Source organism: Scardinius erythrophthalmus, assembly GCF_964197995.2.
Source record: "Scardinius erythrophthalmus genome assembly, chromosome: 8".
Lineage (NCBI taxonomy): Eukaryota > Metazoa > Chordata > Actinopteri > Cypriniformes > Leuciscidae > Scardinius > Scardinius erythrophthalmus.
This window is the reverse complement of record NC_138228.1, coordinates 30,189,341-30,203,827: the sequence shown is the minus strand read 5'-3', so window position 1 is coordinate 30,203,827 and position 14,487 is coordinate 30,189,341. Positions and strand designations below refer to the sequence as shown.

Below are 14,487 nucleotides of genomic sequence, written 5' to 3'. Positions count from 1 at the left end.
GACAGAAATAATTATATTAGGCTACCACACAGTAAATGTAGCTACATCTCCATGTATTAAAAATACTAACCACTACTACTAATTATAAGTGCATAGTAGGTTGCTTATTTTTCACTTGATTTTTTTATAAGCAATATTTATGTTTAAACAGCATGTAGCCTTCAATGCTTATGTATTATTTACTTATGATTACCGTCATAAATAATAAAGTCATTGAATTTAGTTTGAAAAAAAATTCCAAATAGTTAAATGAAATACAAAAATAGTTCCAACAGATTTTGCTGTAAACCGTAAAATTTTAATGGTATCGGTACCGACTACTGGAATTTTGGTATCGTGACATCCCTACCTTCTTTATTGTAAAAATGTGTTAGTTTCAGATTTGTCCTGTCCTTTATCTTGTATCAGTTTTACACAGTCAATACTCTCTCTGCTTTTAAACTTCCTACAGTCGATGAGGTAACCTAAATTATTCGGAAATCTAAATCAACCACCTGTCAATTAGACCCTCTTCCAACTCAATTAGTTAAAGCCTGCCTATCAGTTCTTTTGCATTTTATTACTGAGATCATGCATTCTTCTCTCATTTCTGGCACTGTTCCTTATTCATTTAAAACTGCATTAATAACTCCTGTACTCAAGAAGCCAGGTGCAGATACAAATCATTTTGATAATATCCGACCAATCTCCAATTTGACATTTCTATCTAAAATTTAAAAAAGGTTGTTGCGGCTCAGGTACACAATCATCTCTCAGTGAACAACCTATATAAACAATTTCAATCAGGTTTTCGTTCTCATCGTAGTACTGAGACTGCCCTTGTCAAAATTTCCAATGACTTATTGGTAGAAGCTGACTCAGGATCCTTATCTATATTAATTCTTCTCGACTTAACTTCAGCATTCAACACTATTTCTCATGAAATTATTTTAGACAGACTGCAGTCCGTTTAAATTGTAGGAACTTCATTGGCTTGGTTCTTATCTTTTTTCTCTGGTCGTACTAAATTTGTTCAATTAGGCCAGTTTAAATCTAAACCATCACGTATTACTACAGGTGTCCCGCAGGTATCAGTTTGTGGCCCTTTATTATTTATCATTTATTTTCTGCCACTTGGAGCCATTTTTAGGAAATATGGTATCCATTTTCATTGTTACGCTGATGACACCCAGCTCTATTTATCTTCAAAACCTACTTCTGAACTTCCTCCATCCTCTCTTTCTAACTGTTTGTCTGAAGTTAAAGCTTGGTTTTCAAGTAAATTTCATAAGCTTAACGGTAGTAAAACAAATACTTCTTGTGGGAACAAAAACTAATCTATCAAAGACCAGTGGTTTCTCCATGGGCATTGATGATTCTACAATTGCTCAATCAATGCAGGTTAAGAGCTTGGGTGTCATACTTGACTATGCTCTATCTTTCGAATCACATATCAATAAGATTACTCGGACGTCTTATCATCAAATATGTAACATTATCCGCCTCCGCCCAGCCCCATCAACGAGGATCACAGCCATTATGGTTAATGCTCGTCACCTCACGTATTGACTATTGCAATGCTCTATTTTATGGTCTTCCCTTTAAACGTTTACACAAGTTACAGTTAGTGCAGAACTCAGCGGCACATATCATTACTAGAACTCCTAAAGCTAGGTTTATACTCAAAATGACGTCATTGCGGTGCGCATGCGCGTTGGGTGCGTGAGACCCCATTTCGCTTTTTTTTGTAACCGCGCGCCTCCGCATCTGAAGATGAACGAATTCAAGCCGAATCTGGCCGAGCTCGAAATTTTCACCACACCGGCACCCAGTTTGCACGTCTAAATTAGTTGCTTACATTTAAAAAATCAGCATACAATAGCATAAAAAGTATTTTTAATGAACATAAAGGTCCATGTTTAATAAAAATGTTCATTCGAAATTTAATGAAATGTTTAGTGAAATTAGAAAATATGTAAGAGATTGTTAATTTAGTTATGTTGTATACACATTCTCATATCCATATATTTGGTTTTATTGACACGAGTAATAATCTCAGGGTTTACTGAGTTTTACACGATTCTTTTTGTAGTGTGGTATTGGTGGTGGTGTTCTAAAATAAAAAATTTCACGTGTGTATAGCTTTCTTCTTCTCACTGCTGATTCCTGATGGTTTAGAGCAGGGGTTTTCAAATTGGGTGAATGTGAGCCTCCCCTTAGAGTAGGTAAGGACAGCCGAGCCCCCCCTTCCCCAAAATCCCATCCGCCTGCCCTAACCCACACACACCTCTGCAGTAAATGCCATCTTTTGTGTGTTCCAGGCAATGATGAGTTTCAATAACAACTGATAAAATGTCAATATTTTATTTCCACAACTTTCTTAAAAGTGCATTCATAAACGATTCTTTGCAACAGCAAATAATTTCCAACTTCATGCAGGCCTAACTGAGGCTACTTTAAAATCACTGAACATCAGTAGGCCTAACCACAAGTAAACAAAACATGCTTAACATGTGCAATCGGCACCAAAGCTACCGCTGACGACACTGGACGGCTGAAATCGGCACGGTGTGTCTGGGCTTTAAGCGCACATTTGAAAGATGCACATCATCTCAAACAAAATCAGCACAATGGACTGCTCTCTGATCAATGAACGACAACGCTGTTTGTTCACGGAACACATAACATTTAACAGTCAACTGTATTGTAGGCATGTTATCAGATCGAACAGATTCTTTTTTACAAAAGATTTTTTTTAACGATTTCAGCCACATAAAACCTCAGATTAATATGGAGCCCGGAAGTCACCTGTGGGAGAAAAAAAAAACAATCCGTGGCGACGGTTTTGCAATCCATCCGCTCAGTTTATAAACCGTACTCACGAATTCTCAAACTGTTCCCTTGGTTTAAAAAACGGTGCCCACGGATTAATAAACCGTACCCACGAGTTTCTAATCCGCGCTCTCAGACTTGTAAACCCTGCCTTCAGTTTTTGCAATCTGTACTCACAAATTCATAAACCGTGCCCATGCTTTCGCAATCCGTTCCCACGGGTTTATAAACTGTACTCACGTATTTGTGGCTCGCCCTTATTTTAGAAGAACACCAGGAGGTACGTTGTTAACGAATCTTATTGTATATTGTTTTATTGTGTAGGTTGTTAAGTGGAATACATAAAATTGTCTTAACTGCGTCTGCATGCTTAAAGTGATTCTCAAATGTAGCGGGTATGGGGTGGAATATATATACGATTTAATATGAATGACGTGCATCAATCTTTTGTTTATTTGTGATAATCTTAGGACTTAAAAAAAAAAAAAGATAATCTTGGCTCCCACTTTGGAAAAGCACTCTGTGTTAGCTTAAAGCCCTCAAGTTTACATTGGATACTGTATTCTTTCAATTGCTCTAAAGTATTTTATTTATCTAAAGTGACCTTTTTATTTTTTTTTATTGAATGCTAGACATCAAGTTGTTGTTATTTTCATCTGAAAGAAGAATTACAAGATGCACTTTTTTCAGTAAGCTAGGCCTATGTGTTTAAAGGGATACTCCACCTCTGGAAAGATGAATGTGTATTTAAATTGGGTCATTTATGTAGAAGAAATGTGAAATTATTTTTGAATTTGGAGCTTTCTAGACTGAAAAAAAGCCAGAAAGTGTATTTTTGGCTCATGTGGATGAAAGACAACAACTCCCAGAATGCACTTGCTTCGCTGCTCTACGAGGCCATTCCCAAGCCACGCCTACCGGTTGTACAGCAGTTGTAAACAATAAAGCTAACTAGTCTCCGTGAGTCTGCCTGGGTTTTTGAGATCGCATCGCACAAAATGTCCGGGATTCGGCTTTTGCGTTCTACAGTCGCCATTCATTGTGTTTACTGTGGCGAGCAGGACGAGACTAGGGCCGCGGGAGAACGACGCGAGGCCGGTGGCGTGATTACTGATGACCGACACCTGTGAGACACTGGTCTCGTATCTCTCACGGAGGAGCGGGTATTTTCTTAGCAATGGTAAAACGCACATCAACCGATCACGCCACCGGCCTCGCGTCTTTCTCCCGCGGCCCTAGCCTCGTCCTGCTCGCCACAGTAAACATGAATGGCGACTCTAGAACGCAAAAGCGGTGGCGTGATTACTGATGAGCGACTCCTGTGAGAAGCACCGGTCTCGTGGGCCATCTCTCACGGAGGAGCGGTATTTTCTTAGCAATGGTAAAACGCACATCAACCGATCACTTGTTTAGCGTTCATGTAAACACTACATTCAGATTCACCAATCGGAATGAATTCAGTTAGATTGAAACAAAAGGTGTGCATGTAAACAATGAATGGCGACCGTAGAAAGCAAAGCCGAATCCCGGACATTTTAGACGATTTCGACGGCCGGACATGCAGGTTTCTGCCGGTGAAATGAAACACACTGGCACTGATCTGTGATAGGTCTGTTAGCGCATTAGGTCCAACCCCCTATGGGCGGGTTTGAAAGGGTGGGAACTAGTGCTTGTAGTCTTAACAGAAATTCCCCCCTCTTACACTTCCTCCTACAATGACGCAAAAATCGTCATTTTGCATCATTGTAGGAGGAAGTGTAAAGAGGTAAATACAGATTTCTCTCGTCTCAGGGGAAAATGAGAAAATGTTGCACGACCATTCAATAGTATGACTGGGTTTCTAACATTGCAAAGCTTAATGCAAATGGGTGGAGTGTTCCTTTAAGGCTTCAAGGTTTTATTGAATGCTACCTCTGACTAAGAATGCATTACTTTGCACTTGTATAGTCTTTCATTTTGGAATTTTAAGAGCAATAAACATATATTGCAATGTTAAGAAATTTATGTTTTTTTCATTGAGATATGTAAATCAACATGTATAAATTGCTATTAGTCAATTAATGGGGAGATAATCGAAATCGAATCGGACCGAAAAAATTAATCGTTAGATTAATCGATGCATCGGGAAAAAAAAAAATCGCTAGATTAATCGTTTAAAAAATAATCGTTTATCCCAACCCTAGTCACCACGGATTGCAAAACCGTCGCCACGGATTGTTTTTTTTACTCACACAGTGACTTCCCAGGCTCCGTGAAGCTGCATAAAGTTGCCTCACCTATTGAAAACCGCTGGTTTAGAGGACAATTACTCGAGTCGCTCCCTATTGTTTCAAAGAATAGTACAACGGCGAGCACGTCAAGTATAAACGCCTCATCCGTTTGGGGAGGTGCGCGTGCAGTCTCGCCCTGCGGAGCCAGGCGAAAGTATAAACAAAGCTTAAGATGGAACACATATCTCGCACATACAACTGCATTGGCTTCCTGTTAAACAGCGCATTGAATTTAAAATTTTGACTCTAGCTTACAAAGCAGTACATAACCTAGCTCCTTCCTATTTATCTGACCTACTTTCAACCTCCCTTCCCTCTCGAACTCTTAGATCATCACCCACATTCTCCTTAGTTCTTCCTCGCATGTGCTTGGCTTTCATGGGATCTCGAGCTTTTAGCTATGCTGCTCCTTATCTGTGGAACTTGGCTGTTTATTAGTACTTATAATTCACATATTAATACCTTATTCTGCATGACCATATTCTAAATACCTTAAACCTACCCAATACCTAAACTTAAAGTGCCCCATTATGCTATTTTAACGTTTCCTAATGTTGTTTTGGAGTCTCCTACAACAGGTTTACATGCATCAAAGTTAAAAAAAAACTTTAATTTCCTCATATATACATTTGCACATCACCACATTTTCAATGATTCTCAAACGACTCGTCAGATGAAATCCCTCCTTTCTGCGAGCTACTCTGCTCTGATTGGCCAGACGGCTCAGTCTGTTGTGATTGGTTTACCGCGTACAGCGGGCGAAAACAAAAACGCCCATTGCGTTTTTAAAGGCACACTATGCAGCTTTCCGTTTTTGTCAAACAGTGACCCCTAGAGTCGCTGTGGAGTACTTGTATTTAACATTACTGTCGTAAATACCACTCGCGCAGAGCCGTCTCTGCACTCACGGCCTGATCCCTTCCGCCCTCTATACCAGTACCTGTTCAGTAGGATGGAAGCTGTAATGAGTGGAAATAAGGTGTGGCCCCTTTAAGAGCTGCGCGCGCCCTGTTGAACTGTCGGCAGTCTGTATTGTATGTGCACCTCGAAAACCCCATGTATGCGGGTTATTTCAGTTTGATGCTCATACTTATCCTACTTTTGTTTATCAAGTAAAGCTGTGGACGGCGGTAGAACGGGTGACAGACAGTTACACGAGTTCGATTGGGGAATAAAGTACAAGTTGTGAGATGCCAATCGCCTCTGTGAGTCTGTCTGGCCTCTGTAATAACTACATCTGTGAGCTATCCCTATTTCTCCTCCTGACACAACGCGTTACAAAGCGTCGGACATCAACAGGCACAGATAACCTCTGAAGATGTCTACTAGTCCATCAACAAGAATGATATTTACTCAAGTCTGACTCCTTGCTCGGTCAGTCTGCCGTTTCCTCTTTCTTTGGTCCTCCGACAAAGCTTTCCTAGCTTTCTGCTTCTTTTTTACCAGTTCAGCCATGACAAAAGTGTGAAGAACTCAATATCTAATGTTACTTTTTTCTACGTGTACGTGTGCAGTGCCGTAAAGCAATTCGTTACATCGCGGGACCTGATATCACGCGATACTTCCTGACGCTGAGGCCGGTGGCTCGCCGGCCCAAAGTTGCAAGGGTGGTTTTTCGGCTCACAGGCGCTTGGGGGGGTGCGAGACGACCACTATTCAACCCGAAAAAAAAGCCATATAACTATTCCAATGACTCCGAAGCTGTTCGGTTAAGGTAAAAATGTTAGTTAGTTCACCTTTAACAACGTTCATAACAACGTCAGCTCTGCGTGTCCTGAGCATAAACTGTTTATTACTGTGTTTAGTTTACAGTGTAGGAAGCTTTTACAATGAAGTTGATTTTACCATATCAATCCGACCGCGAGTCCGATGATGAAACATTGGAAGAACTAGTTATTCAACCCTAACCTCCATCGCAAGGACGACTCTAGCAGGACGTTTCTCAGTGATACACTACTCAGTTTGAGGTAAATTATGAGATGTTGCAACTGTAATTCCTCACCATCAGCATTAACAAGTTCAAGTCCATCAACAAACCGATTATTTTACTTGTACTAATTTATTTACAGAGTATTTCTCTAATATATTGCGGCGAACACGTGGAAACCGTATCAATAACAGTGCATGTATGCAATGCATACATTAGCTGAGCTCTAGCGTGAATGACTGATGTAACAAACGCTGGTAAAACAAATCTTGCTTCATGCTTAATCTTTCCTCAAAGTAGTGAGAACGACATATAATCTGCATTAATAGACAGAGTTTTAGGTAATAGTGGCCCACAACTAATTAGCATAAGTATTTCAGTGAGACAGTAATAATGTGAGTTAACCAGGTAGCAGGAGCAATATAAATATAAAAATCAAAACTAAGTATTTTGAACACCATCTTTCAAGAGCAAGCGGTTTGCGAATCCTGCATTGAACTCCGAGATTTGAGAAGCAGTCATAAGTAAAATAAAGGCAAAAGTTTAGGATTATACTGCAGTGGAATCGCGGTAGAGATGAATTTTAACCACAGATTCATCACATGCTCGTCCTTGGGCAGTAAAAAAAAAAAACCTGCCTTTACCTTCAGATTGTAGAGCACAGCGTCTTTTCGACATGAGGTTGAAGTTTTCCCTGGTGTCTGCGCGCGCAATAAGTGGGCGGGAAATATGTTAATATTTTGTCTTGACGTCACAACGAAACGGCTTATGACTCGTTTGAAAAACGATTAATTTCATTCACTCAGAGTCGACTCTTACTTTTGAAAGACAATAACTTTATATACGGTGCCCTTTCAGATTTAAAACTTTGCAGGATGTTTTCATTCACTTAGAGCTATGTTACACACTATTTGAAAGGTCATTTTCAAAAATCCATAATCTTTACTAACTATTAATAAGCAGTAATTATGAGTTTACTGAGGCAAAAGTCATAGTTGATAGTTAGTTAATAGTGAGAATTGGTCCCTAATCTAAAGTGTGACCCAAATAAATTCCTCATTACATGACAACAAATACAGCAACAGTATAAAAAGATGCAGCTATGACTATTCAGGTGAACTGATAAAAGCTTACAAGTGATTAAAAATAGTGAAACAGCTTCACAATAAATGGTTAAAAAGACCGCAATATCAATTCAAACACCCATGCAATTTTATTTAGCCTTTAACTATGTAAGTCAATTAAGAATGAATTCGTATTTTCAACAACAACCTGGCAGAAATCTTATTCCTGAAATACAATGGTTCAGCTATGTCTATTAAACCTTTAACAAGTACGATCACAGTGGAAATCTGTGCCGCTGACCAAGAGCAGTTGCATGAAACAGCTTCACAAACAAAGTCTTTTTAACCACACAGTATCATCATTTCCATGTTATGACAATTCACATTATCACAGAACTACTGGGATTTAAGTTTAGAGTTTGGATATAAAAACTGATGTCTACAGTAGCGATCAAAATAGAGTACATCACCTTTTGAAAGTAACTTGATGCTTCAAATAAAGATTGTATAGATTACATTGTTACACCAGTAGGTGGCAACAAGTGACTGTTAAAAAAATGTATGCGCCACTGAATCATTCAAAAGATTTGTTCAAAAATGCTGATTCATCTAGTAAAGAAACAAGTGAACTCTTAATGAGCGACTCAATGAAACATTCATTCAAAATGATTTTTATTTTTTTTTTATTTTATTTTTATCACCTAATCACTTAATGGTCACCAGTCATTGCTAAAACACAAAATCTACACTTGTACATAAAACATATTCCATTTCAAAAACAGATTTTAACAATGTTAAAAAAAGAAAATTGACAGGCATGTTATTTGTCAACAACCTACAGTGTACTTATTGTTAGTGATTTGATTTCAGTGTATTTGTCATGTTTGTAGTGGTTATAGTTTTAATAATATGCCAATATTGGTGGGGCCTATTTTCATGCTCTTGCCTGGGGTCCTACAAACCCAAAGGCCAGCCCTGCACAAATCCTACAAACTGATACTCTTGGTGGTACTTCGGTTTACTGAACAAACATTCTGGGAAAATTAGATAAATTGGTTAAAGTCTGACCTGGTCGACTGAAGCGGGGCCACGTGTCTTTATAAACAGTCATCCATGAGCAACGATGAAACTGCCTCTGTCTCTGTTTTGATCTGAATGTGGACACAAACAAAAAAGAAAACAATCAGTAGTATAATTCTCAGGCTTTGTGCACATAACACAAATCTCCAGACCTTAAAGGAGAACACCGGTCAATTTTAACATTGAGCTCTTTTTTTTGTAAATTTGGAGTGCTGTCAGTACAGAGAACAACGACAAAAATCGGTGTTGCCTACACTGTGTTATCCTGTTTTTAAAATTTGCACCCTGTTGACTTCAATGGGGCAAGTTTTAAACCTGCTTTTAGCCACTTTTTGTCGTTGTTCTCTGTACTGACAGCACTCCAAATTTACAAAAAAATTAGCTCAATGTTAAAATTAACCGGAGTTCTCCTTTAATATGATGCAAGAGATGAGATCAGATCCATTTGTTCATTTTGCAATATTCGGTGTAGTGGATGATGCAGACATCTACACAATGGCGAGAGACTTTCTACACTTGGTCACATCATGCGTCATGAAAAAAAGACTTGGTTGTAAATGCTATTCAAAACGTATTCGACATGTATTGCATCCAATCACTTAAACAAATTCAAACGATGCGACTCAGCCAAGTGCAAATGGATCTGGTTGTTCAAGGCACATACTGTATTAAAGGTCCTGTTGCATGCGATTCCATGTTTCAAACTTTAGTTAGTGTGTAATGTTGCTGTTAGAGCATAAATAATATCTGTAAAATTATAAAGCTCAAAGTTCAATGCCAAGCGAGATATTTTATTTAACAGAAGTTGACTACAAAAAACGGCTCGATTGGACTACACCCCTCTACATCCTGCATTAGTGACATCACCAGAACCGTTTCTTGACTAACCTCCGCCCACAGGAATGCTCCCTCAACTCTACTGGCTACTTGCGCACTTCTTATAACTTAGCCTACTGTGTTTACTCAGCTCTTACGGTGATTTTCTGAAGTAAAACTGACGCTTCATCTTTTGTGTGATGTACAATAAACTTTATTAAACTCATCAGTGCATGTTTGATCATCATTCAGACAGCAGACTTGTAGGCTATTAATAAATAATGGATACATAGCCTACAAGCAGATGACAAATACGTTATAATAACCGTAATTAAACTACTAAACCATACCTGTTTCATCTCTATACAGCAATCTGACTCTGTAGGCATTATTGTCCGACTCGAAATGAACACCGTTACTGAGAGTTTCTGATATTATCATCATTCCGTGAGATGAATTTTTCCTGACAGACTGAGCACGAGCTCATGAAGCTCCGCCCCCTGTGTCGTCCAGCAGCACCTCATTTGCATTTAAAGGGGACACACTGAAACGGCTCGTTTTTCTGAGCCCCAAAAAATGTCAATTTAAACATGCTGTAAAAAATTATCTGTTGGGTATTTTGAGCTCAAACTTCACATACACACTCTGGGGACATCAGAGACTTATTTTACATCTTGTGAAAAGGGGCATAGAACGGGACCTTTAAAAAAATTCTCCTCCCAACATTGTAAAAAAAAAAAAAAAAGGCGTAAGAAGATGTTATAGCCAGATACCACAGCGTTATCGTAACACGGATCTCCACATATAGTCAAGCACAGGCACAAACTACCTCAACACATAACTGTCGGTCCGTGCTAACTGGAAGCAGACAGAAGAGTTCAGCTGTCACTTGACATGCACAATCAACAAACTTTGAATTCTTTTCATAGTTCCTAGAACTAATGGTTGAAGTACCTGCTTTTTGCCGTACCTTCCTTTGTTCACACCAAAGGAACTAGGAATGATTTTAGTTATAGGAACTCCTTTTGGGGGAACTAAATTATCTCCTACTTCAGAGTAGTGTCTAACCAGCACAATAGGAACTACCAGTGACGTAAGTGTGTACACTGATTGGCTGAACTCATGCGAAACACCAGCATTTTTATGTACACATATTTTATAATATGTACACATATTATACCCTATATATATATATATATATATATATATATATATATATATCCTCCAAAAAATAACTATGAACACGGAAAACAGTGAAAGATAGGAATGGGTACCGAAACGGGCCCTGGGGCTAAATTATGAAAGACAGTATCGATAAGCTCCAGCGTTACTTGTTCTGCTGTCGGTACTAGACACATTATGAAAATACACATACTATTTATTATTGCTATATAGATGTTATATGGCAAATACTATGTTGCCAGCTGTTTGTATATGCAATAATATTAAACCATTTGTCTGACACTTTTTTGCTATTGGCAATACAGAAGAGAGAGATCTCGATCAAACGGAACTACAGCACGCATTAATTAAGTCCCTGCTTAATTAGTGACAATAGCCAAGTGAACTAAACATTCAAACGTCTGGTTACACTTTAGGCCAGTGATATTAATCTAATTTTACTTTCAATCTCGATTTTGGCTTCCAAAGATTAGAAAAAGAAGATATTTGAGGGTAAACTATTAAAACTAGCCAAATTCAGTCTAGAGCAGCTTCTCTTTCTTGACAGCGGTGGGGTGCGCTGCCATTTCTCCCTAAAACACAAACTTTATGTCAGAAACAGCACAATCGGTGATCGTTGTAAAATGCAGTCTCTACTGTTGCTAAATTGCGGGATGTGTTTGATAATAAAAAGAGCTATTAAAAGCACAATAATTCGGTAAAAGAGACACTGTTTCCAACTTACATAGTGTGGATATACCAGATAAAAGACCGCAAAGCGGTGGCATAAGTGCCTTTCACGCTGTCACGACTTGATGAACCACTGAAATGATTTTGGAAACATTATTTGAAGGTAAAATATCCTACTTAATGTTGCTTTAACCCTTGTATGGTGTTCGGGTCTGTAGGACCCATTTTCATTTTTTTATCGAAAGAAAAATTATACAATTAATTTTTTAGGCTTTGTGTGCCAAACTAAACAATCAAATACGCACACAAATGTGTCAAAGTGACCAGCTTGGGGAATATTAACTTAAACACAGTTTATGTATTAAATGGGCATAAATAGTTGGGAGAAAATATGATGTGTATTATTAGATCTGCATTCAGTCTTAAAGTGACAGCAGTCTAGTAAACCTGCTGATGATTGCACCATTAATGTGAATTAAACAACAAAAGGCAAAGAGAAAATTACTCCCAGCTCTTCAATGAAAACTTTAGCTTAAATAAGCATTAATCTATAAATTCATGCCGAATCTGTGGATACCGAATTTATCAGGATCGGACAACCCATCGGTCCGCCATTTTGAATTTTGTCATAATTATCAATATCTTTTAAACAATTTGACATATCTTCACAAAAAAATGGTAGGGATCATCGACAGGATGTCCTAAAGGTACCTGAGAAGTTTGAAAACAGCACCAACTAGTGTTCCAGAGATATAATTTTTTTTGCAAAAACGCTTATAACGTTTGAAAACATTGTTCAAAATTTGATTTCTTTCATTATGTTACTTGGTTTATGCCGTGCAACTAGCCCCGGTCGTGGGTTTGAATCCTGTGTGGCACATGCCCTGACCGCAAGTAGCTACAAGTGGTGCAAAAGTTGCTTCTGTTACAGACATGGTGTCTTTCTGAGAATGATCTCATCTGAACTTACATTGTTAAAAGCGCTATATAAATGAAGATGACTTTTTGATGACGAATCCCAGACATTTTGGGTGATCTCGAAATCCCGGGCAGACTCGTCACAGAGACTCACGATAAAACGGCATCTTTTAAGTTTTGAGTCAACTAGACGCCTAGCATAGTTGTTTAAGTGCGCTCTCTTAAGCTTCTGTTACACTTTCCGCGACCGCGAAGGCGCGAGGGTCCGCGTGACGTAAAAAAATCATCATCGTGGGTGCGCGCGGAGGCTCGTTGCGGACAGCCGCGAGCCTCCCATTTTTTGTGACCGCGCGGACAAAAGGGCGCGCGTTCATTAGGTTAAAACCGCGAAAGAGATGGAAATAACATGGACGCCGAATTTTAAAAAACAGAAAACGCGTGCATGCTAGAAATAGAACCAGTGCCTATTTTTCCGCAAGCGTGTTGGAAGCGTTTCCAGGCATAATAGAATAGGAAAAGATGTTTATATGTCATTTTTGACAAGAATACATATTATTAAATGTCATTTTGATGTTTGAAAGTGTCTAGGTTTTGACATAAATGCAAATATAAACTATAAATATAAAAATATTATCGATTATACTGTCCAGACCGATCTACTGCGCATGCGTTGAACGCATAGACTGTAAAAAAAGAATGCGTTCACCGAGCGGACCTCAACAGAAAGTATAAATACAAGTAGTCCGCGTCCGAGCTGTGCGCAGCTGTCGTGTACGCGTCCAAACTGGAGTATAACAGAGGCTTTACCGGTAGGCGTGGCTTGGGAGTGGCCACGTAGGGCAGCGAAGCAAGTGCATTCTGGGAGTTGTGGTCTTTCATTCACATGAGCCAAAAATACATTTTCTGGCTTTTCTCAGTCTAGAAGGCTCCAAACTCAAAAATAATTTCACATTTCTACTACATAAATGACCCAATTTAAATACACATTCATCTTTCCAGAGGTGAAGTATCCCTTTAATTTCAGCAACTGTTAAGCATATGCTTTTACTATCTTTAAAATAAATATGATGATATACATATCGGCCACCCTGCTGGTATGGGCCATCAAAAAAAATCATTATCAGTTGACCATTACCTATTGCAGTTTTTCAACAAAAAAAAAAAAAAAAAAAGTTTCTCAATATCTCAAAATCAGCTAATGATAAACAACATGCATAACATAACATCTGTTGCTGATATACTCTTCAGACTATTGTTAAGTGAACTGTGAAGTTAAAACACATTTATGTGGCCAAGCACAAATGAAACATTTAAACTCAATTGGATAAACTGTCAGATAAACTGCAAATAATGAAAAATAACCTGAAAAGAAAAAAAAAGAAAAACTGAAAATAGTATTTTAAAATTACCTCTGGTCTCCCAGAACGGCCCGTGCTCCAAAATACTTCTTCAACTCTGTCTCTGGATTCAGATTCCTTTGCGACCCAGAAGAAAAATATATAATTTGATTACATATTTGTCTTATTACATATACAGTGGTGGTCAAAACTGATGGCACCCCTGATAAATATGATAAAAAATGGCTGTAAAAAATAAATCTGCATTGTTTATCCTTTTGATCTTTCCTTCAAAAAATTCGCAAAAATCGAACCTTTCATTGAAGTAAAAGAATTGAAATTGGGGGGTAAATCACATTATGAAATAAATGTTTTTCTCAAACACGCTGGCCATAATTGTTGGCACCCCTAGA

At 38.4% G+C, this 14,487-nt stretch overlaps 1 protein-coding gene across 1 annotated transcript in view; it reads right to left on the bottom strand.

The window, feature by feature from the left end:
- The window catches only part of tcf25 (TCF25 ribosome quality control complex subunit), a 154,723-nt gene that overhangs the window by 102,865 nt on the left and 37,371 nt on the right, over positions 1-14,487 (bottom strand). The window contains exons 5-6 of the mRNA XM_081371802.1: positions 14,147-14,212; positions 9,141-9,223 (exon numbers count right to left, since the gene is read on the bottom strand). Of these exons, the coding sequence (XP_081227928.1) occupies positions 9,141-9,223; positions 14,147-14,212 (149 nt within the window). The remainder of the gene's footprint in view (positions 1-9,140; positions 9,224-14,146; positions 14,213-14,487) is intronic.